The sequence below is a fragment of the Bombus flavifrons genome, chromosome 1 (assembly GCF_040668555.2).
Source record: "Bombus flavifrons isolate JBK064 chromosome 1, iyBomFlav1_principal, whole genome shotgun sequence".
NCBI classification, from domain to species: Eukaryota; Metazoa; Arthropoda; class Insecta; order Hymenoptera; family Apidae; genus Bombus; species Bombus flavifrons.
In genome coordinates this window covers 9,499,133-9,523,553 of record NC_138442.1, presented here as the reverse complement: position 1 = coordinate 9,523,553, position 24,421 = coordinate 9,499,133, and the positions used below count along the sequence as shown (strand labels likewise).

Sequence of the window (24,421 nt, the reverse complement as noted above, 5' to 3'; positions counted from 1 at the left end):
TTTACAATCTTATTATTATTATTACCCACCCAAATACGTAATATTATCTTTATCTTAAGAAAACAATTCTATATAAAGAAAGATAAACGAAATATTATATAATATTATCAGGTGACTATCTTCGAGATAAGAGTGTAAAAGGAAAACAAAACATCGAAGCTGTATTGAAATATTATCGAATGCTGAAATCGTATCCCATTGATCGTTCAGGATTAATCGTGTTTACTTGTCATTTTTACAGCCACTTAACTATTCAAGCATTTACGGATAATTTTGAAAATAAACAAATGGTCGATCAACAATTCATTTTTTCTCAGGATGAAACTCTACCTCTGTTTGCTGAAAAGAACGTATCACTAAGATTGATCTTCATTTAAGGCTTTCGCGATGTTGTCGAAGGTATTTTTGTATGTCACTGAACAGATCACTTTACTTGTCATTAGACTCACTGAACAGATCACTTTACCTATCATTAGAATTCTTAGAATTGTTCTATGATTGTTGTTAGATATTTTTGTCTCTTTTATTGGTAAGTTGATTTTCTTTTTCAATTTGAAATTTTCAATTCAATTTGAAGAATTTGGAATTTTTGTGTTAAAATTTATTCAGTTTATTAGTTTCTTGGATTTTTACGTATCTCCTTTTGCTTCGCTACTTGGTTGTTTTAAAACTGGTTTGAAACATTGTTTAGAATTTTGTTTCTTTTACAAACCATTGTTGATTTAGTTTTTTATTTCTAGATGAAACTACTTCAACTTTTCTCCCCAAGATGCACTCAATTCCTCATTTAAAATTTCTTCAATTTCTGGTCCATCCAGGGTTCTTCCACGCCTCTCTCCAGTCTTCCCATTTTCTTTCTGAAACTTGTTCTATTTTCTCTCCAGAACTCTTCTCAATTTTCTGTTTCCCAAAGCAAGTCCAACGTTCCTCTACAAACTTTCTTCTTTCAAACTTCCCAAATTCCCTTCAATCAATTTTTCCCACGTTGTATCTATTCGCAACTTTTTATTTCAAAATTAATATTTTCGAGTTTCTCTCTTTATACTTGTCAAACGAGTACTTTATTTTCCTTTACTCCAAAATTCTGTATTTTCCTGTTCTTCTTCTTCTTCTTCCTACGTCATTTACAGCATACTCCTATTCTTTATATCCTTTTCTCTTCTCCATTTCAGTTCACTTGTCTCCTCTTCATTCCTAAACTATCGTAGCGTTTCTATTTTTTTCTGTTCTTCTTACAAATCACTGTTTTACTCTTTCATTAAACAGTACAACTTTTAATTTTTTCTTCCGCTCCCTATTCTTTTCTTAAGTCACTATTCTTCTTTTATCTTCTTCCAAATTACAAATTCTATCCTTTAGTTAGTTTATTTTCTCTTATCTTCTATATTCTTCCTCTTCCCTGTTATTCATCTTGCTATCTACCTTCCTCCATTCATCTCCTTACCAAGAGTATGAAATCTTCATTTACTTGATCTGCTATTGTGAGCTCGACGTGAAGAGTTCCAAAATGAAATGAGGCGAGACTCGAGGAACGCGGCCGCGCGTTCTCGAAATACTCGAAAACGAGCGGTATCTCGCCGCGACGGCGGCCAGGTGGAGCGGAACTAAGCGGCGGCGTGTGCCTCTGATGGATCGCTAGCCGAGCGATAGCGTCAGCGGAGGAGCAAAAGCTTCGCGACGCAGCGGCTAGCTGGATTTTTCCTCCGGTTTATTTATAAACGCATTAATATTCTCGCTTTCGTGCAGCTCAATAGCATTTCCGCGTTCGTCTTCTACAGACGCGTGAAGAAAGTCTGAACTCGTCTCTTCTTTTATCTTTTATATTATTTGACATCAATTGAAGCGTTGATGACTGGTGATTTCTTGGCTGTTGCATTGTCGCAAAACATTATTTAGAACGTCTCTGTGGCGTAGTTTCTTTTACTTTGCTTGTTTGCTAGCATTTTTAAGTTTTGTATCAAAATTGTTCTTTCTTCGATCTTTTTATTAGACAAGAGAATTTTTCGATTTTCTTAGGAATAAGGTTCAGTGTTGTAGGGGATTATTTAAACTATTTAATATAGATTTAGAACTTAATATAGATTTGTCTTCATAGTTTTTTCTTACTTTTTAATATTTTTCTTCTAATCTTCTTGCTAGTCTCATAAGAAGATTCTTTGATTAGTTTTATGGATGAGGTTTAGAGTTGTAAGGAATTATTTGGCGTACCTCATGTGGATTTGGAGTTGTGTTCCCATTCCTGAGCTTATTTTTAGCAAGGAATACTTTTTTGTATTAAACATTTTATATTATAATATTTATCTACAGCATAAAGTGTTTTTGCAAAGGTGGCATCTTCATTTATTTGGATATTTCATTTTTATCTGCTCTGAGTTCTGTTTTTAATACAGAAGTACTTTTGAGTAGCTCAAGTGTGAAGTTGGAATTTTCTTCTTGTGTTGACTTTAATCTTTTCTTTGGAGCAGAAATGTTTTTTTGGGGATTCACTGGAAAACTTGAATCTTTATCTCCATCTTCTCTTGGCAGATTTCCTGAAGTATTTTGGGTTAGCGCAAAGTTTAAATTTTCTTATAATATTGCTCTTAATTTTATTTTTTAAACAAAGATCTCCAAAAAGATTCTTGGAAATATTTAATATAAAATTTGAAACTTCTTCTTTATTTACTCCTTGAATAAAGAAATAGAAACTTTTTTAATATCTTCAGCATAAAGTACAAATTTTCTTCTCGTATTATTTTCTTCCTAGAACTATGTACGTCTTCTAATTTTCCTCTGTCAAGCTCATTCAGCTTTCCGTCCCACGCTTCGTCTACACACGTACACCTCTGTTACATTCCTTAATTAGCTTCTAGAGTTACAAAGAAACTCAATCAATACCTTATTACGTCGAGTTTCTTCTCACTTCCAATTATGATGTACTTCCATCGCCATTATAATATTATTCATTACGCGTATATTTCACACTATTCATATATATTAATCAGAATTAATTATTGTCATACTCTTTCTCCGTTGCTTCAGAGAAATTCTTGGTTTGTACCTACAAAGTCAATCTTTCAATGTACATGATTCACAACAGTTACCAAACAAAAGAATTCCAACTCTACTTCAATCTCCACAACCACAAACACTAATCTGAGAATCTTTTCCACCACACTTTGCCTCTTCAAACAACAATTCTTGAGAACTGACCCCATCTTCCTTACTAAAAGTCCAATCAATTCAAGTATCAAGATATACAAATTTACAGAAATAGTCTTCTATTCAAAGATCAAAAGTATGGTCTCTTCAAACTTATCCAAGGTTCACCAAATATAAACATTACATTTCTGCAATCTTGCTCAAGGATTTTCACACTTGTTACGTTCAAATAACTATATAGAATTCCACTTTATTTTCCCCTATTTAACTACTCTGTTTTTGAAATTTGTTATATTACGTGGCCAGATTTTTATTATTATTTGTAAGTTTCTTTGTTTCCCCTGTTACTTACTCTTCAACAATCACACATAATTCCGCTTCATTGATTTCCTTCATTCATCCTCTTCTCTCTATCTTCAATCATTTTCGCTTACATAAGACAAATCATGTTATTCTCTCGAAGTTCTTTTATTCCCCTGTTACTCACTCTTCAATATCCGTACACAGTTCCAGCTCATCGATTTTCTTCAATCATCCTCTTCTCTTTATCTTCATCTTCTTCAACCACTTTGACTCGCAATTTCATGAATATCAGTCAGATTCTTGTTACTTGCTCTTCAATGATCCTACACAATTCTTTTCTATCAGCTTTTTCTTCAGCTCCTTTAACAACAACTTTGATACAATTTTATTATACTTTATGGTCGGATTCTTGTTACTCTTTATAACTTCTCTTGTTTTCTTATTACTTTCCAATGACCATACACAATTCCTGTTCATTCACTTTCTTCAATTATTCTCTTCTCTTTCTCTTTTTCAAACCACTTTAGCTCACAGTCTTATCACATTTCATAACCAAATTTTTATTACTTTCCCTATGTTCTTGAGTTTTCTCCAGTCTTCTTTAATCACTTTAACGCAATTTTCATTATTAGTCAACTTCTTGTTACTTGCTTCAAGTTCTTTTTTCTATTGTTTTCTTCTCAATTCCTCGTCTTTACAGTCCTTTCTTCTGACTTTCTTCACAGCTGACCAAGGTCTGTACGTTTTCTTCGACGACCAAGCCGCTCTCTCTGCTTCTCTTCCTACTACTACTCCTCCTTTTCTCCTCTTTTGAGAGCTGAAATGAGAGAGAGAGAGAGAAAGAGAGGGAAAGAGAACAGGCAAGAGAGAGCTTGAAGTGCTACGGCACAAACGAGCTTTCAGAACGCGGAAAGCAACGCTTGAAATTCGCCCGTTTGCGTTCCCGTTTCGAGCATCCTTCAGTCGAAGCAGTAATTCGGTTGAGCGATTCTACTCGGTCTTTTCTTTCTCATGCTCTTCTCTCTTCGTTTTATGTTACAATGATAACGAAACACGTTACACACGTTTAGAAGAGTCGGTTAGAGTCCTCCAGCAAGATGTTGGGAAAAGGAATGTTGTCAAGTGATTCCGGATATTAGCTATTATGAAGTGTTATGCACTGAATATTCGTTCTTCTTTCTTCAATTTAGAAAAATAAGTTGTTATATTTTTCTTTCCTTTTATTTTCTTTTGATTCAGAAAAGAATAAATATGCTTGGGTTTATTGTTTATATCGTTTGAAGTATTACTTTATTTTACAAGTGCTTCTTCAGTTGTTATAGCATAAGGTAAATAATGTTCTTCTTTTCATTTTCTTCATTTCTGTGCGTATAGAGTTTCTATATAAGAATTGAAGACTATTAGAAAGATAAATTATAATAAAGAATATTATAATGATGCTATTTAGAAAATAGAAATTAGTAATTGGAAGAGTTTTATTATTAGAAAGATATATATTTCTAATAAGAATATTTTTATACTTTCTTGTCTACACGTATGACTATTTAAAGGAACTCTGAGGACCATTTGACTTATAAGACATCTTACATGGAATATATGAAAGGAAACAGAATGATTGACTATTGTACCAGTCGAAATATAAAAAATTTCCTCAACAAAGTAAAGCATAAGTATACAGAGCCTAATTCATTCATGGAATTGTTTATTTCTAGTCGCGAAAACAGATCTTAAACGAGAACTTAGCAGCGATTCAAATCACTTTTCTGAACCTCCCTCCCATTCACGTTTATTTCCTGGACTGTCGTCCATGTGTCAATCACCGTTCAGTGAAATTTTACAATGAGCTTTGAACTTTAACCAACGGCTAAACATATTCGGACCTCGCTATATTGAAGTTTATTTAACGAATTTACCCTATACATAACCACCATTGAAATTGAAAAACTTTGAATTTCAATAAAAAATGATAAAATATTTTCTTCTTTCATCATACTATGTGTGCTCCTAATTTTGTTGTATTTTACATAAATATTAATTTTGTTATATTTTCACCTATAACTTTGTCCCAGTTATTTATTGTCTCATCTAATAACAAATCCTCCATAACTGATGAATATTTATGTATATATATCTCGCACCTCCAGTAACAAAAGACAAACGATGTACAAAAGTTTATCGAAAAAGGAGAATCGAAGAAACTCCACGCAAGAAAATTTGAAAATCGTGTTTACCATGAAAGTTCTCGAAGACGGTCGAAAAATGACAGAAGCTCTTCCACTCGTGAGCTTAATGACGTGAAGCTTTAAATATTAGCTCGTGGTACATAAATATTTCTAGCTGCATAACTTGTTCTATTTCCAGTCTGTAATTTTTAAAATTTATGATACATTTGAAATCTTAACATCTACTGAAGAAAAAAAGAAGTGGAAAAAAAGGAAAGAAAAATAGAAATTCAGCTATGTTGAAGATCTCTTTCTCTTTTTGTGCTGACTCTTTTTGTGAGAACATTTAATTGAAATTTTTACCTCCATTCTCTCTCTTTCTTTCTCTTGTCATTAATTCTTCCACAATTGTTGTTTATATAACAAAAGCTATTGATTTACCAATTATACTCTCGGCATTTAGAAGTTACATCTTTAATTAATCATAATAATTTTTCTAGATTTATCATTATATCTGATGCACCAATTTTAAAATAAATAACTTTTTGAATAATTAAATACGTAGTTCCATAAAATTTAACATTCACAAACTCCAGAAATTAATTGCGTATTAATCCAACAATTTACACACGCATGAAAAGAGACAACAATTTTATTATTAATATTCCACCATAGATGTCTGAAACAATAACAGTTAAATAATAAAGTTATAACAGATATCGTTTCATCTAAAATATAAATTAGTTTCTGTCAAAACAAAGTGCAGTAGTACAAATATAATTTTTTATATAAAATATTCAAATGATCTTCTGCCAATAGATTGAAATAATATGTCAGTACAGTCGTATGGATTTAATAAGAATGTAGAGAAAAATGTGGTTCCATTTTACTGGCACGATTCTTCAGAAATAATAACTCTCTGGGTAGTTGATTTAAAATGCGCGCCACTCGGTATTTAAAATATTTTCAGACGATAATTTACGCGCGAACGCTGGGATCGATGTATCGTGCGAGAGATTCGTTGCCGTGAGAGAAATATTTTTAAAACGGCTTATTACCGGTGGGCTCCTGTAAACCAACGCTGTATAAGTTAAAATTAACGCCTTGACAACGTGTATGACGCACATAGTGCGTCTGTTGTACTAACGATACGATATACATACCAGTTGTCGAAGTTCAAACAGTTCTCGCATATTGCCTCGAAACAGTATAAAGTATCGAAAAAATTACAGAATTTAAACAGATGTTTATCTAAAACATTATTTATGAACTATGTTCCAAGATAAACAATTGCACTTTTTATAACTATCAGATATCCATAACTTTGTCCATTATGAAGTGTGATCTTTTATTTTCAAGAGAAGAAATTGTGTTCCAATGTATACGATTGTAGTTTTCTATTGTATCAGTCTGTGGATTTTTATAATATCTTATCCTCTTGGCTTATTTAATTAAATAATAAATACCCACAATTTTATCTATTATGAAGTAAGAATTTGTATTATCATGAAGAATGAGAATTGTTTGAAACCTGAGCCCCTTTGCACAATTAAACTCATATTATTAGTCAAACTTTGCTAATAATAAATTGCTAATCACTAGTGTTAATAAATTCTTTAATACATATTACACTAACACATATCGTGTTTCATAATGAAACAAAAGAAATTTCTAGAAATAAATTTTACCAATTATAAGCTATGTATTTATCTATTTGACTTCAGATTGTCAAATTGTGGGAAACAGCTACATAACCTATAATTTATAACTAGACAATTCTAAACTAATAACAGTAGTCAAGTAAAGATTGAATAAATACTTTCTGCACAGATAATACAGGAAGTTATTGGTTTCAAACGATTCTTTGTTTTATGTAATTTTCTCTTGCTCGAATAAAACGTTTGACTGTTTTCCATAAAGAGATCGATAAAAGTTGAGCGTTACAGTTCGTTGACCAACACAGATAGAGATAGAGATAGAGATAGAGATAGAGATAGAGATAGAAATAGCGATAAAAGAAGGGATAGAGATAGAGATAGATAGATAGATAGATAGATAAATAGATAGATAGATAGATAGATAGATAGATAGATAGATAGATAGATAGATAGGGGGAGAGAGAGGGGGAGAGAGAGAGAGAGAGAGAGAGAGAGAGAGAGAGAGAGAGTGAGTCAGTCAGTCAGTCAGTCTAATTTCAACTATTCTGCCTCAAAATCAAACCTCTTCTTATTTCCCCCTTGAGTGTGTACTTAAGCAACTTTACCTTGATCTTCAAGTAATTTTCAATGGTCTTTGATTATAACTTGACGGACATGTCCGGGTAACACTTTTTCAAAGACAAAGAGAGGAAAGTTCGGATAATGTCGCAATGTTCTTTATCTGCAAATCTTTTGAATAGGTCCGAAGAAAACAACACAGAAGATGACAGAATTGATCTGTTGATCCTCAGATATATGATACTGTTCTTAAACATGAAAGCGAACGTCGCAAGTTTGAATTGTTCAACATTGAGTCAATTGTTCAAATATCCTCCGACTCGCTATTTAAGGTACTACTTTCAAAGTTTTACTTTAGGTCACTTTGAAACGCATTTTTATTATTATTTTTTGCATAATTTTCTTTTATTCTAATATTTAATTTCTTTTCCACTTCTTTTCCTTACTCCTTTGCTTCCTTTTTATAAGTCTGTATATCATAAGTATATTATGTTCTTTTTCCATTATTACTCTGAATAATTATCTTTATTGGTATATGACGACTAAAGTAAAATAAAACACTACACAAAATAAAACGGGATCCTAGCCTCTAATTTCAGTTCCAGTAAGTCTCCATTCCCAAACTTTACTGTAATAAAATTTCAGGAAAAATCTGGAGAAATTTAATAAAAATACCATCTGATTCGATGAGAATAAAGAGTTCAGGAATGCTTCGTTATTTACAATGATGACTACTTATACCGAGAACAAAAGGTTGTTAAAATAATCTATATAGTGAGGAAAAGAAAAATCAGACGATTGCGAATTGCACACTCGTCTGTATTCGAGAAAGATATGCTATTTTGTTTCAAAATATACAAACTTTCGTAGTAATTCTTCGCTTGAAAATACGGAGATTACAAAACTTTAAAGTATTCCCCCCCCCTTATTTAATGATTGTAAAAAAAATTTAGTTGAAAACTTAGTTGATATTTTCGTAACTCCTTTATAGTAAAGAATTTAACAAAATAAATAATTGGAATGTTAACATGATTCTCATGTTAAACTCAAGTACATGTTTTATCATCTTTATTCTACAAATAGAAAAAGAAACTAAAAATAAAACAACGTATATGAATTATACCCAAATTAAAGTCACTAGATAAGTTTAATCAAATAAAAATCAGCAACTCTCTTACTCACGAAGTCAACACAATTTATTACAATATTATTATCATTGAAAATAACGTAAAATAATGTAAAATTCTCTAGCAGTTATTTAAATTTATTTATAATTATTTGATCATACTAACATACGTCAACATCATTGATTGACGTCAGTGTCATCAGCAAAAACATACATAAACAACTCAAACTTAAAAAAGTTCTAAATGCAATAATTATTAAACAATCAAACAACATATAAAAATCATACGTAACAAAAACAGCAGATGACGACGATGCAATAGAGGCTATCGCGTGTAATTTTCCAGTCTAATGATATTGTGCGAGATTCTTGCAGCGGTCCACATTAAGCTAACGTAAAATTATACGAGACAGAACCAACGTTTATTATAATACACCGGTAATACCTATCATAGTCATAATGAACGAGCCAGTGTGGATAGAGCATTACACGAGGGATTTTATCGTCACACGATCTCCCGAAGCCGGCGCCCATGATCTCGACCGAGAGAAGTGGAAGGTGCATTCTGCTCCCTTGGCAGCGATGCAACTTTGTCCCCTCCGCTTCTCTACCCCCCTCTTTGACCGAACGACAACGATGGTTCTAACAAGCCTCGAGAGTCTACCGTTCAACATCGAGAAATTTCAGAAACCTGATATAATAATTTGGTGGAATGATTTTGAAAGTAAATTGCAAAAATTAAATATTATATTATTGAGATAATTTTGTAATTCAAGAATACTTTTTGAGAAAGCTTTGAAGGAATTGTGTACAATAATTGAACTATTATGAATTTGGACAATCCTACAGATTGTTATTTATTTTTAGTTTTAAATTATTATTAATTTAGATGGTAATTATATAGAAATCTGCAATTTTCGAAAATTGCAATTTTGTAGAAAAGGATTCTGTTGCATAATGAAAGTGAATTACTAAGAATCTTATGAAAATTTGTAGGTTTTTATAGTTGATGTTATCGTATTAAAGATATGCTTCTGGAATTTGTAAGATTAAAAAAGGAACTCTGCAAGATTCAAGTACTGAAATTAAAAGTTAATTAACTCTACTTAATTTACATTTAATTTCAATTTAAAAGAATGCGATTTTATTACGGTGGAACATTGAATCTTAAAGTAACCAATAATTTCTTAAATTTAAAACTTTTTACAAGAAATTCTAAAGTATCTATCATCTGAAAAAAATTACGAGTATTAAAGATCAGAAATATTCAAAAGTTTATGAACCAGTAATGAGATGTTTAGTAGATCTTGAAAGATAAACCTTGCAAAAAAGTCCTACAAACACAGAAGATAGAGTAGAAATCCAGGAAGTCTTACAAACATAAAAATCTATTGCTATCTTAAGAACATTACAACATTTAAAAATTTCCTAGTCATACAAGCACACACACATGATCTACGTGCATCTTTGATATTTTAATTATACTCCACACTTCAAACTCTAATCCTCCAAGAAAATTCTTTAAGAACTATTCAACTTTTTTATCTTTATACAGGATGCAAGATTTGCAATTTTTTCAAGGCATTATAAAGACCAATTCGCATCAAAACATCAAGAAATAAACCAACATCTTTTATCCATCTAAATTACCCTGAAGACTCGCCAGAAAAAGCTTAAATGACTATAGTGATTGCATGAGGAAGAGGTTCAAGTTGATTCTAGCTGTGACGAGTAGAAGAAACGTGGAATGAGGCGAAAAGAGGAACAGGAAGGCTTCAATCGAGCTGGAACAGGCAGAACAAAAAGGAGAGTGAAAGAAAAGAACGGGGAGAAAGAAAAGTCAGGGAGCAAAAGTGTACGTGTGCATGAAAGAACTCGAGAGGGATGGCTCGGTTATTTATAGGATTACAATAACGTGACTTGATAAAATGCCAGGCGACACAGTCTTGCGCCGCGGGAATAATTGTGGGTGTACGCACGTGCACCACGTAACATTATGGCTTAATGACTATGCACACCCTACAGAACAAGAATTCTACTACGTTCTGTGTAAAAATTTTTAGAGACAGTTAGCTTAAGTTTAAGCAATTCTGAAAATTGTAGAGTATTTAAATTTTTTAATTTTTTAGGTGTCTAGACTTTTTAATTTTAGTTGTAGGATTTAATATAATTTTTGAACAGATTTCAGAATCTTTAGTTTTTTAATTTCAGCATTAATGAAAATTTGGGAAAGATTCTAAGAATTTTAACTGTAAAATTTTTTGTTTAAGATTAATAAATTTTGTCGCAAAGATTTTAGGAATTTTAATCTTGTAATTTTGGAATAATGAAGTCTTAAATTTATTGAATTGCGTAATTTAAGAATAAAAGTATAAATTTGTAGAATATATTTAAAATTAGGAATAAGGAACTCATACAAATTGTAACTACACCTTTGTACTAAGAATTTTCTAGTAGCTTGTGCCCAATTACTTTAATATCATTTTCTATATCAGTACTTGAAATTTGATGACATTACAGATATTTAAGTTAATTCATCATAGTCACATAAAGAATATAAATAATTTGACACGCATCACTTACCTTTTTACTAGATTTGAAGACGTTGCACTTAAACGTGTTACTGCTTCCATCACGGGCAATGTAACTAAAAATTTTCAAGTCGTGGCTATCATGAGAGACGTAGAATATCCTGTAACAAATATAAACAATCACTTTAAATCAGAACACTAAAAGAATCTGCAGATCTACAAACAAGTATTTCCAAAGAGAATATATAAAAAATGATTATAAAAAGATACTACACAGTAGAAACCGGTTAATATAATTTTATAATTATAAAACGTTTGCACATAATTAGATTAAGGATTGATCGGAAGTTGCGGTAATTGATGAACTATAGCAAACTTGTTCTTGTACACAGAGTACGCAGGATGTTCCCATGAGAGAAGCGAACGATTTAGCTTACCTATATATGGGATGGTGCATCAGGTATATTTTATTCTCGTCCATCCACTGTTGCTGCTTCTTCTGCGAAAACAAAGGACAAATAACGACTCATTAATCCCATGATTTGTAGGTTAGTCTCAGATGAGAGAATTGAAGCTTAGAATAGTGTGTCTCGAATGTAATATGACACTTGATTGAGAAAGAAAAGTTAGGTTAAGAAAGTATACGTGACGCTCATAATAGACGGAGAGAAATAAAAAAGTTTCTGTTTTAAATTTAGATCATCACATTGATGAAATATGTACACATGAAAACATTGTTTTCACGTGATGTTTCACGATGATTTTAGAACAGATTTATTCCCGCTGAATGATAATGGACAACAAAATGTAAATATAGTCAAGAGGTATACATATATTAGAGACCAATGCAACAAGCCAAAAAGCATGGCGTAATAAATCAGACCCTGCTGTTTTGAGTAATTCATATGTTAACGTTAAAATATTACGATGCAATCTTCTGTTTTTAGCGGCAATTTTTATTACTTTATTGAATATCTCGATACATATTGTATTTCGTTTATCTGTTTCAGATACAAGATGAGATTTCATTCAACTGACAAATTCTGTGAAAGAATGTTTGACACCTATTTTTTGATATTTGGTATTCAAAGCTTGTAATTTGATATTCTAAGCTCAGTACTCAGCATTTGATAACTTAATTGCTACAACTTAATATCTACAATTTATTTAATAATTTAACGCTTGGTATTCATTAACCAGAACTTAATATCACTTAGAACAGTGTATTTAACTCACAATATTTTACATTTCTTTCTTAGTATTCATATTTAATAATATTCACTATTATGTTCTCAACACGTATTCAAACTTTATATCCTATCCTCGCAAAGTACAATGCATATTACTAAAACCTTATTATGCCTTCCCCAAGAAATCAAATCTGTGCTAGACGATCATCCATTAGAGCAAAGGTCCTCAACTTAGTGTACAAGTTCCCTGGGGGTATCCGGGAAAGTTTTTGAGGTACACCAGAGCTGTCATTAATTGCTTATTACAATGTTCATGATTTTATAAGATTTGTGAAATATTTATGACATTTTAACGCGTACGTTTATGTCAACATTTAACACGTATTTCCACACTATAACTATTATAATTTTATCTATCTACCCAAGGGATACACCATTTTTCAGGGCACATGCGAACCCTAAAGAACCCGAAATGATTGAAAACCGCTGCATTCCAGAGTGGACAAATTTGAAGATATGAACGACAGATGACACCGTCGCGTACATACATATAGAAGAATAAGGAAAAAATAAGAAGCAGAAAGGAAAAAATAAAAAACAGAACTAATAATGCAATTATGATGGACACGCAATAGCGAGCAACCAATCGGATAACGAGCACGAGTACAGGGGCAATTACCTTCTTCTTTCGAAGAGTGACTTTTAGTCCGTCCACCGATACCTCCAGCGTCACTTTCTTCTTTTTGATCCCTTTGGCCTTGAACTCGTACTGAGGACAGAATAAGGCTGAAATAAACGAACCAACTCTGGCCCGCGGGAGCATCCTCGCGGTTAATTAGAGATTATGCGAACTCACGCGGATTCTTCGCATCGCCGCCACGATCTCCACTCGGCTGGTCGGTCGAGGAACCTCCATAGAGCCGATGAACTACAGACAAACGTATAAAAGAGAAGGAATTAGAGACAGACTGGATTTCTTATTACTCGTTGCTTTCCATACCAGCGGCTGGCAGATATTAACTTACCTCCACCAGTTGTGCCATGTTGATTCAAATAATGAATGTATCTGATCAAAAAGTGGTTTTTAGAAAAATGACATTTGATATTTAACAACCAAGCATCGATTTCACATACGTCCAAAATGTTATATGAAAATAAAGTTATTCAATTATTCGAACAATAATTAGTTCGGATAATCATATAGCTGCTATAAAGATTTAAAGAACAATTTTATCTTAATTCTGAAATATAACGATAGCAATTATAAATGTTTAATTTTATTTTAATCGGAACTTTCTATTCTGATCGAAACATAATAAAAAGCGGATTATTAGACATAGTAGTGAGCATCTGATTTCTGCCACTGTTTTGGGAATGCCAAAACAGCTCGACTTGCCGGGGGTTACCGGCTAAAGATCAAAGGCAGATAACCGGAAATAGGTTCGCTAAATGCAGCGACGCGCTTCGTCTTGGCCAGTGATTTATCGGAATAAATCGTGAAACGTTCAGTTGTAGCTTGGTTATTGATGTACGATGGAACACCAAGAGATTAATAAAAATTAATAGATCAAAAAGGAGAAAATAAATATTTTCTTTGATTTTTCATCGATTCTAACGAGATCAAAGAACAGATTCCTTCGTTATGAAATAAGTAAACGTAAAGTTATGAAATAAGTTCTGGAGGTTTCAAAATGAAAATGAAAGAGGAGAGTTATTTGAATTACGTAGCAAATACACCATAGAACCACTTCACGTAGTATTGGGAATAAAAACTGTCCTAGAAATCTTAATATTTGCACATACAGAAAAATAATGTCTTTTTCCATATTAAACGACAAATATAATAATTCCTCAAGTAAACATAATTTTCAATTTTTTAACTTTTCAATCCCGTATATTTAAAAATATAATTGTGTTTTTACAGGGTATTTCAAAGTCGGTACAAGGTCAATACAACTCTCAGTATAACTTGTTCTTTTTGATATCCTATAACTTTTCTGTCTTTTATAATTTCTGAGATTTTTTATATCTATTTAAACTGTATACCCTATATAGAATGCATAGATCGTACACGAGGACGCGCTGAACGCGACCAAGCGGCTGTATTTAGAATTTCCCCATTGAAACGATGACCTGGCCACGTGTTCTTAATGCACACGTGGTCATCCCCACACACGCCACAAGAAACGATCGAATTTCTCGAATTCGCGATTGATCGCGAGCGCAACGCGGTGAATCGGCCATTCTTCGCAGTATTTTAAATATTTTAACAGCTGCGCTGCGCCGGCAAGCAATTCTTCATAAGTGGTGTTTCTATACCGTAGGTGACAAGGCTAGTATAGATCTACATATAGGAAGTATTATGAGAAATCCAAATGCGACTGTAAGAAATGAATTAGGGACTATGAAAACTTGTGCAGCAGAAATAATTAAATTAAGGAAGAATTTAATTGAAAAAGAATTTAATTAATAGAAATTAATAATAATAAAAATTTGTAAGTTGATTAATAGATTTTTACAATTGAATTATTCTATTAAATTATATTTCTAAATTATTATTGTTATTCGATAGAGATTATTCTTTTGATTATTTGGAATTCATTAGAACCTAAATACATACATACAGCGGATAGAAAGTAATCTAGAAGTTCATTATCCTTTAATATAGAAAACATTTAATATAAGAAAACATGATTGATCTGCATAGCCTGTTTTATGTATAAATAATAAAAATTAATAATCTGAATCGAACATTATATATTGTTAAAAAATTCAGAAAATGTTCGAGAAGAGGGTAGAAAATGCATTCCATATTAAAGTGAAAAACACATAGGGGTGGAGATAAGGTATAATGTATCTATGATCGAGCCGTGACCAAGTTTCCCGGATATTCGTACCGCATGAAAGAAACGCAACGCGAACGTCTTTGCCAAGAGGATCAACCGTGTCTAAAATTATTGTGACTTTACTAGGGCGAAAAATTTCTCCGGAAAAGTGGGACGCGCTCAGCGAAATGTATTTTGATTTTCCTCTTCTGAATCCTTGTTAACAATACACTAAACTATAGTCACAGTGAAGTATATTATAATACCAAGGAAAAAATAAAATATATAGTAAAGTAAAAAATTCGTATAAAAATTAAATTATAATAAAGAAATGTTGCATATATAATAATTATAATAAAAGAAATTTTTGACTGAGATTTTTACAAAGAATTGATTTATTGAATTATTAACTTTGCTGAATGCACTGTACAAGATTGAATTTAAATGCTTAGAGATCCGAAGACGGCTTTCAAGGATATTATATTTCTGATCGTTCAAAATTCGAAGTAAATCGTATACATATGTCCAGAAAAATCTGGACTTAGAAAAACGAAGATTAATCGCTAGGAAGTAAACTCTAGTAAATCCAATGAGAAGGCAGCGTTAGTAAAATCGGGCTCGTTCGACCTACATTGAAAAATTTAATAAGACAAAAAGAAAAAATAAACGTAAAAGATCTGACTCAGTTCGAAAATGAATTTTTATAAAATACATCATTGTTTGATGAAATACAGTTACAGAAACAAAATTTGAAGAAGAATCAAGGAAATTGAATTGTAAAAAAATATTCAGAAAATACAACCATCAGTTAGAATAAAACAAAAATTTAGAAAAAAGAAAAAAGATAATACACACTAAAAAATTGATAGATTCTAAAAAGGAGTTTATTCAAAATATTGTGAAGCCACTTCCATCAGTTTCAAATGAAAGAACGCATCTTGAGAGAGAAGAAAAGAAAACAAACAATAAAAAAATATTTGCATGAGTTCAAAACTTAAAAAAAAACAAACGGAAAGGAGTAATAAAAAGAACTTATATTCCAGCTCTACATAAGTGAAAATAAATATTAAAACCAAGAATTCTAATTTAGATCCAATCCCACGAAAATGGAGAAAGAAGAATTATTACCTTATCCCTTATAATATGATACCATGCAATTGCATTGCAGTACATTTGCTTATAGAAAAGAGAAACAACAATTGCTTTCTCACCTTAATTTGCAATAAATACAATACGATAAATAATACAATAAATAAAAGTATTATAGTGACACATACAATATAGACTATGAATTTTTATACATTTATAGGAAAGTAGAATAGCAAGATTGCACAAAATGTACATAATATGAAAAAATATATAAATCCTTTCCGTAATATGTATTTGGTAGATAAATTTTCTGTGGACGTTCTACCATCTTAATTACATTCTCGAAAATGCAAATTTGCATAAGGGAAATAAGATTTGAAAATGTAATGTACATGAAAAAATATACATACATGTGACTTGCAAGTCACATGGCATTTAGCAGAGGGTTAGTGCTCTAGGGAACCACGTCGGCGCTGGAACACAGTGCGGAAAGCCAAACGTCACTGAGAGAGAAACGGCTGAAGAACGACGCGAATAGCTTCGGTGCGACGTTCCCTCGCAAAGTGATCGCTTTACGGTGCCGCTTTACGAGCTTACGAACTTACGAACGCGAAAGCTTTAACCTTTCCGAGAAACGAACGCGCAGCGCTCGAATAAACACGTGCACAATGACGTCACGGTCCTGTTTCTCCCCGCTTGTGTGCCGCAACCAAAAATATTCGCTCTGTCGCGTTATTGTTGCGATTGTTGCAGTCAGTAGGTAGTCATCGATTAAACACCTAAGTTTCTACACTTTTTCTTACAGTTGCCGATGGTTTATAGAGGTTATAAGTTGTTTCATAATCGTGTACTGTTCGAAGAAGTGAGTGAATATTGATCCTACCACCTAGTCCTATTTAGTCCTATCACCTGTCGTTAAAACTACTGTGGGACTTAATTGTACATGATTGTTTCTTTATATGAATCATTACTACAATAGTTACTTGCATTGATCAATGTCATTTTTCGTGCTGCGAGCGGGAGTAAAGTCACGTGACTTGTGAGGGATACATTGAAATGAAGCGCAGGCGTATTGGGACCGATTTGTGTGTTCAGAGAATGTAGTAGTATATAATCTACATATACTATATATACAAACCCAAATGAGCCTTGATATATATTAATTAATAAAATAAGTATTTTCTTCTATGATTCAATTAATTATTTTAAAATTGAGTAAATATGTTTTAGAATGATATTTATATAAAGACACTATACTTATGAACCAATATATAATATATATAAAGCCTCTATTATACTATGCGTATCTCAACTTTTATTTCAACAATATAAAACTTTTAAAAGAAACATCTATTAACAAATTTGTAATGGTTGCGCACCTTATTCTTGAGATGCAACTATTAATGGAAGAAACAGTAACAATGTTTTAAAAAATAAGAAAAGAATTCAATATTAATTTACATTTAACGGATATTGAAAATCCAAGTATGTAATACTCTTATTTAGATTATTTTTGAATTGTTTCAACTGTTCTATGAAAATTATAATACTGGTGGTTGTTTCAGCGACTTTGTTTTTGTAAATCACCCTGTATATTCTCAACAAACAGATTAACCGCTTCCGTAACGGCGTAACGGAATGATACACTTTTCAGTTTCTTGGAAACACTTGCGGTTTTATGCGGCCATTCGAACGGCCCGAATTGTGCAGTAAATTACAGCGTCACTCGTCAAGTATTTCGGGAAAGCGGGACCAACGTGAATGGCTTCATGGTACAATTGGAAAGCGCCAGAGAACGGAACTTCAGTCACTCACATGATATAGCTACACTACTATAAACTGCAAGCCCAAAAACTAAATTATATATTACAAAAAAATTGTATTAGATTGTCCGAAAAGTGTCTTTCTTTCACAGACACGTCTTTTACAACAACGCATCTTTATACAAACATGAAACCTAATCTGTCGAACGTTGTAATCTTTATCTTGATAGAACGAAATGGATCATACGTAATTCGATAAAGTAATACAAAACAGAAAATGTTGTGCATCCATTATTTCCTTATAAAACGAAAGAAACTTTTCGGACGACCTAATAGTATATAACAAAATTTATGAATCCATAATTTATTTAATTTTGATATACTATAAAATACGTGAATTATTCTATCAAGTGTAATACAATAAAATTTCCACAGTATTAAAAATAAAAAATATTGCGATCAATATTTAAAGAAGTTTTATCCTGACAACCAAACTTTATTAATCTAAAATCAAAATTTATGAATCTATACTTTATTCAATTTTCATATGAAATACATACATTATTTTTCCAAATGTACTATGACAAAATTTACTCGATATTAAATATAAACGAATATTACCAGAATTAACAAAAATATTCTGATAACAAAAATCATCACAATTAATAGTTTCAACCGAAATAAAAAACCAAAATATTCGCGCTGTTTGAAAAAGAAACAAATAGAAGACCATACAATTTTACCGTTTCGTGTATTCTACGATCGCTGGACATAATCCAGATATCCGTTAGACAGCTGTTGTTTCCATTCTCATTTCAGCACTTTTCTTCGCCGATCATGTTTCGAAGGTTTAACGTTTGCCTCCCGCGAAATAACTGTCCCCTTCCGATGTTATAGTTGTAATAACCGCTAGTGTTCAGAAAACAACGCGGCCTCCCTCCAGAAATTACGCCTTATTGACACGATAAAGTTGGTTGCTGTTACTACCTTTGTTACGATTTTCTCGGAACTCACTTAAAATGGAAAGATCGTTGGCGCGTAACTGGACCACGCTGTGTTCTCATTGAAAACTCGAGCTTTTACGATGTGAATAATGGAGGTACAAATTGAAATACATCCTTAATTATATCCGTAATTTAAAATCGTAGTTACAGGTATTGTGAGTAATTGAACAGTTTCAATCTTAGAAATGGTAAATTGAGAAAGGAAAGTTTTATGCTATGAGATATTCGATACAAAGGATATCTAAAATTGTGAAAGCCGATATGAATGTCCTTTAAGGTTATGTGACGTGGTACAGTAGCCTTCCCGATATAGCGAGGTCTTAAATTAAAACATCCACTAGCAATAATAATGAATATAGTGAATTCCAGGGTTGCATATAATGATTTGTGTTTTTCAATAAAGATTGAACGAAGCTTTGGTATGCTACATGAGGTTATGATTTTTATCTTATCGAATTTCTAGCAGTTCTACAGTCGAAGGGTTTAAAATGTAAACTTCGTCTGCTGATCGGTTTTAAGACCTCGATATATATAGTATCTACAGGGAAGGTTATGTCAAGAATTCTTATTTGATAGGATATGATAAACGTGATCTATAATCTATACGAACGAATAACTCAGGTGGCGCTAACCTGAGATTCTACAACCAGAAAGAAACCTTTCTAGAGTCAAATAACGTAAGATAGATAAGTAACTACAAAATGATGAAACTCAACTGGTGGCATCACGATATTACGTATTCCCGAATCAGGAAACTCAAAATTAAGGGATACAATTATATCTTCATAAAATCCTATAGTAGTAAATTTAAGTCCTATCATCCTAATATTTCTTAAATCAAGATTTAGATTTGATCTAAACTACATAATCCTAGAATTTTCCAGCCTAAAGTTCCACGATACTGAATTGTTCTAACACAAATCCCACAACTTCATATTCTTCGAATTTAAGGCCCTGTGATCTTAGAATTGCTCTCCTGCAATTCAGGAGTGGTAAAAATTATTTTTTACTTTTTAAAATCCATAAACCTCGATACATTATCATCATTCTTAACGAAATTTATAATGAAACGTTATACACGTAATATACCAGTTTCTTTAGAGCCACGTGGGGACCTGGAATTTGCCTGGGGATGCGAATACGAGTGGGAGAAGCTCAACGGCTCGCAAATTCTCGTTTGGGCGGTGGGCAGCCGCTGGCTGTGAAAATCGGAAAGCGTTTAATGTTTGATTACCTTGGCGTGGAAGACAATTCCACGGTGGAACGCCTCCTCACTATGCAGTGGTATCCTCGTGTCGTACTCGTCATTATGCACGAGATTGTATTGCTTCTTAGAGGGCATGCTTGGCCCAGCTTCATTCGATTATGCTCGTCCAGTCTCGCTGAAACATTATATCAAATATTATCGTTTGACATCATCGTTCCTTCACTCATAAAATTTTCGCCTTTTCCTTCTTATTTTAGCACCCTTTTTATCTTCTTACGTTTAGAGACTAAGATTAAGTTGAGAAACATTGTTCTCTCACGTACATATTTTTCACGATTTAAAATCTGCCTGTCCAAACGAATATAAAAAAAATAATTTGGAGACGCTGTTGTTTACGACTTACTGCTGTTGAATTCGTTTTCTGCGATTATGTTTTCCATTTTAGACATGTTAAATAGGTAACTTTTAATTAAATGAAACTTTATGAAACGCATTTTATGAAAAATATAGATTTGGAAGGCTCTTTAGTAATCTTCTAGAATCGGAATTTAGTTTCCAAGAAAAAGAAGCGGTAATCAATTACAATCAATTAATTGTTAACTTGAAATATGGTAACTAGTAACTGTTACAAATAGATTATTTAGTTTCAATATAATGGTATACTAATAAAATAATATAATAATTTGGTGATATACAATGAATTACCACGTTTCGTTGCAAATCTTGTGGATTAATTCTACTATAATCTTTGAAATTCTTCTAATCTGTTGTAACTCCCCTACCAAAAAATTTTCCAAAGATCTTCCCGATTTCTAGAAAAACAAACTTTAGTATAAGTTTAAAATAAAAGGGAAGGTGAGCAGAAGAACTATATTACGTCATATGATCAATACTATATCATGTGTATTTATATAAAAATCTGTATATACGAGATACCAGACATTTATCATAGCCTACAGAAGCAGGAATGTTTGCGACCACCGAGTCACAGATTTTCAGCCTGCTGACTAACGAACAGGAAACTGACTAAGCTTGGATAGGAAATCGATGTCGGAAGATTTGTACGTAGCCACCACCCTATTAATCTCTCTGATATTCGATTTAAAGGTAAAAATTCATGGATGAGATAGGTTTTCGACTATATTTCGAATAGATTAGTTCGACTGGCGACAAGAATAACCTAACCTAGAATAAAAAATGTGGGTCAACCTTGCGCTTCGGCTCTCAGCTGGTTATGGCTAGGATCATTCCACATTTCAACATCAAATGTTTACTTAGTAGCGATAATATGGAGAATGTTGTACAGTATCCGGACTGCAAAATATTCGGCCAAAATGACACTTTTTTGGGGTTTTCGAGATCGTTGAAGCCGAAAATAAGAGTCGTCCTTCGCAGAAATAAGGTGTAATAAGGTGTAATACTGCGTATACATGACTCGTGAGTATTGAATTAGGTTGGAGTTATTTTTTATTTTCCGGCCGCCGCCATTAAACCGTGATCATACAAAGAACAGTAAGTTGTTGTTTTGCCGCTCTGTATGATCACGGTTTTACGCGGATTTCTACAGCGAAGATTTTTGTCGTCCATATGTTCATAAGACCGAATTTCTAACACAGTTCATTTCCATGAAAAATGACGCCCATCTTCGACTTTAGCGGCCTAAAATACCGCCGAAAAAACATACTATACTTTAACCGGATACTATACTTTATTCTTTTTATTTCCCAATATAACTGCTGTAGCTTTTATAATTCTGCGATTTCTAATAATTTAAGTTTTATAATCTACATACATTTGCAATAAAAGTGCAATAGCAAATTGAAATGCGAAATGCATGACTCATAATTAACCCAACCTTCACGACATGAGAGTTCAAATAAGAGTAAGATTAAAAAATGAAAATTCTAATACTACAGCCAGGTTACTAAATTAAAATAATAAAATAAATAGTTGTACATAAGTAACTAAACTTCTCTTTCTATTTTCGATTCTTAAGTCGAAACCTGCCAACATCGCACCAGGTGTTCCACCATAATAATCTAGCCGCAATAAATCACCTTGATAAATTCACCTTGAGTATATCAGATTGCTCACCACTGTAAGCCTTCATCGTACTTTTATTCTTTCCACGTTATCGAGCCTTGATTACTTTCTGAAAATAGTACATATAATCTCTATTTAAGGCCTGGGATTTCAAAAAGAAAGAAAGATCGAACCTGCACATCCACGTGCTGCAACTGGTACCGCGTTCAAGGTCAGTCGTGAGCATAGCTGACGCACGGCTGACGTTTTCTGATCGAGCTGTGTACCAGGTCGAACAAAAAGGCTCGTCGAAGCCTCAAGATAGCATCGAGGCCGAGAATAAGCGCCGATTTCCTGTGCCCGCGTTCAATGCACGAATCCCACCGATTCGTCCTCTCTCATTCATGGTGTAGAAGTGCCAGGTGGTCGGTCCTTTATCGTAAAAGCTAATTCTCGAATTTTTTTTTAATCTGTATGCGCGTGTTTTGGTATTATTAGATTGATGGTAAATAAATTCCTAACTTAGATCGAATGGAACGGATATAGGTTAAGTATGTTACTGTGATGCTAATATTTTATCATTTGTTACTTAACTTAGAAAAGCTTTCAAGTGTAAAAGATTAATATTTATGTATGTCATTGATTGATTAAAAAATTGATTTACGTTCCTTGTATTTGTATTATTATGAGGAGAATTCTGCATTATTTATCCCGAGAGTGTATAACCCTCGCATGTTTTGGTATTATTAGATTGGTGCAAAATAAATACCTAACCTAGATCGGTTGTAATGGATTATAGGTTAAATATGTTACTGTAATGAGAATTTTTTATTATTTATTGTTTAATTTTTAATAATACCGTTAGAGAGCCTCTCGAGCGTGAAAGATTAATTTTTGTAATGATGTTATCTCAAAATCGAAAGTTACTTTTTTAAAAAAAAATATCATTGATCAAATAATAAATTGCCTCTCCTATCTCGTCTCTCTCAACTTCTAACAATAAGATCATTCTTGAAACGCAACAAAACTTGTCAAGATTAATCTCAGTCTTCATTGAAAAGCCCTTTCAAGAGGAGAAAAATGGTGCGAATTTAAGAACACGATTTTCTTTTGTTAAATTTAAGTCGCCTAGAATTAAAAGATTGTTAACCTCGAACGAAACCATGCACGTAGCACGTGAAGCATGAAAATCATCATCTACTGCAAAAATGAAAATTGTTTAATTTATAAAATTAAAAAATTCGGTCTAAAAAATTCTGAAATTCAAATACCAAAATATCATCGAGTAGCTAAGTGTTATATTATTTATATAATAACAATAGAAAAGAAGTAAAAGTCCTTAACAATAATCCTTATACAGTGGCTCATAAAAGTATTTGAATATTTACCATGAAAAACTTCTATGTATATATATGTGTGTATACAACACATCGAAAACCCCAATAAATCCAATTCCAGTAGTTTACACTCGAACCCTCCGTATATTCTCCCTTAATAAACCTTTAATAAATGTAAACCGCACACTTGTATTCCGAACAACCCCAACCTTTTAACAACGCAGCGCAGCTTAAGCAAAAAGGATACACAGAGTTCATGAAAATTACAGTACGTTGGAGGGTTGCGAGAAATCCTAAGATCCTCTTGCGTGAGATTCGAGAAATAAAACCTCGAGGGGCGAAACAACTTTACTTCACAGAGTAAATGAGATAGAAAGAAAGGAACAGGGAGAAGAGTGAAAAAGACAGAGAAGTCTTCTATATCAATCGTACTTGGCAAGATTTTATCGTGACGGTGATTCCATTAGTCCCTTGCGAAAACAGAACTAGTTTCGACTTCAACTCT

The 24,421-nt window shown here is 32.5% G+C and overlaps 1 protein-coding gene and 1 long non-coding RNA gene across 10 annotated transcripts in view; one reads left to right on the top strand and one right to left on the bottom strand.

Moving 5' to 3' along the window:
• The window catches only part of LOC138186557 (carboxyl-terminal PDZ ligand of neuronal nitric oxide synthase protein), a 39,240-nt gene that overhangs the window by 8,771 nt on the left and 6,048 nt on the right, over positions 1 to 24,421 (bottom strand). For 2 of the 9 annotated variants that reach the window (XM_069126550.1, XM_069126609.1), the window contains exons 2-6: positions 20,585 to 20,732; positions 13,526 to 13,597; positions 13,349 to 13,438; positions 11,917 to 11,978; positions 11,532 to 11,640 (exon numbers count right to left, since the gene is read on the bottom strand). In XM_069126550.1, the coding sequence (XP_068982651.1) occupies positions 11,532 to 11,640; positions 11,917 to 11,978; positions 13,349 to 13,438; positions 13,526 to 13,597; positions 20,585 to 20,692 (441 nt within the window). In that variant the 5' untranslated portion in view covers positions 20,693 to 20,732. Of the gene's footprint in view, positions 1 to 330; positions 4,779 to 5,496; positions 5,576 to 5,675; positions 5,807 to 6,047; positions 6,675 to 6,769; positions 7,088 to 11,531; positions 11,646 to 11,916; positions 11,979 to 12,715; positions 12,790 to 13,348; positions 13,439 to 13,525; positions 13,598 to 13,694; positions 13,728 to 20,584; positions 20,733 to 24,421 lie in introns of those variants that run through there. The other 7 variants (XM_069126573.1, XM_069126591.1, XM_069126558.1 and 4 more) reach the window with 6 other exon arrangements.
• Positions 8,714 to 11,130, top strand: LOC138186621 (uncharacterized). The gene is made up of 2 exons (XR_011174943.1): positions 8,714 to 9,672; positions 10,504 to 11,130. It is a non-coding gene; the product is annotated as an uncharacterized LOC138186621 (long non-coding RNA).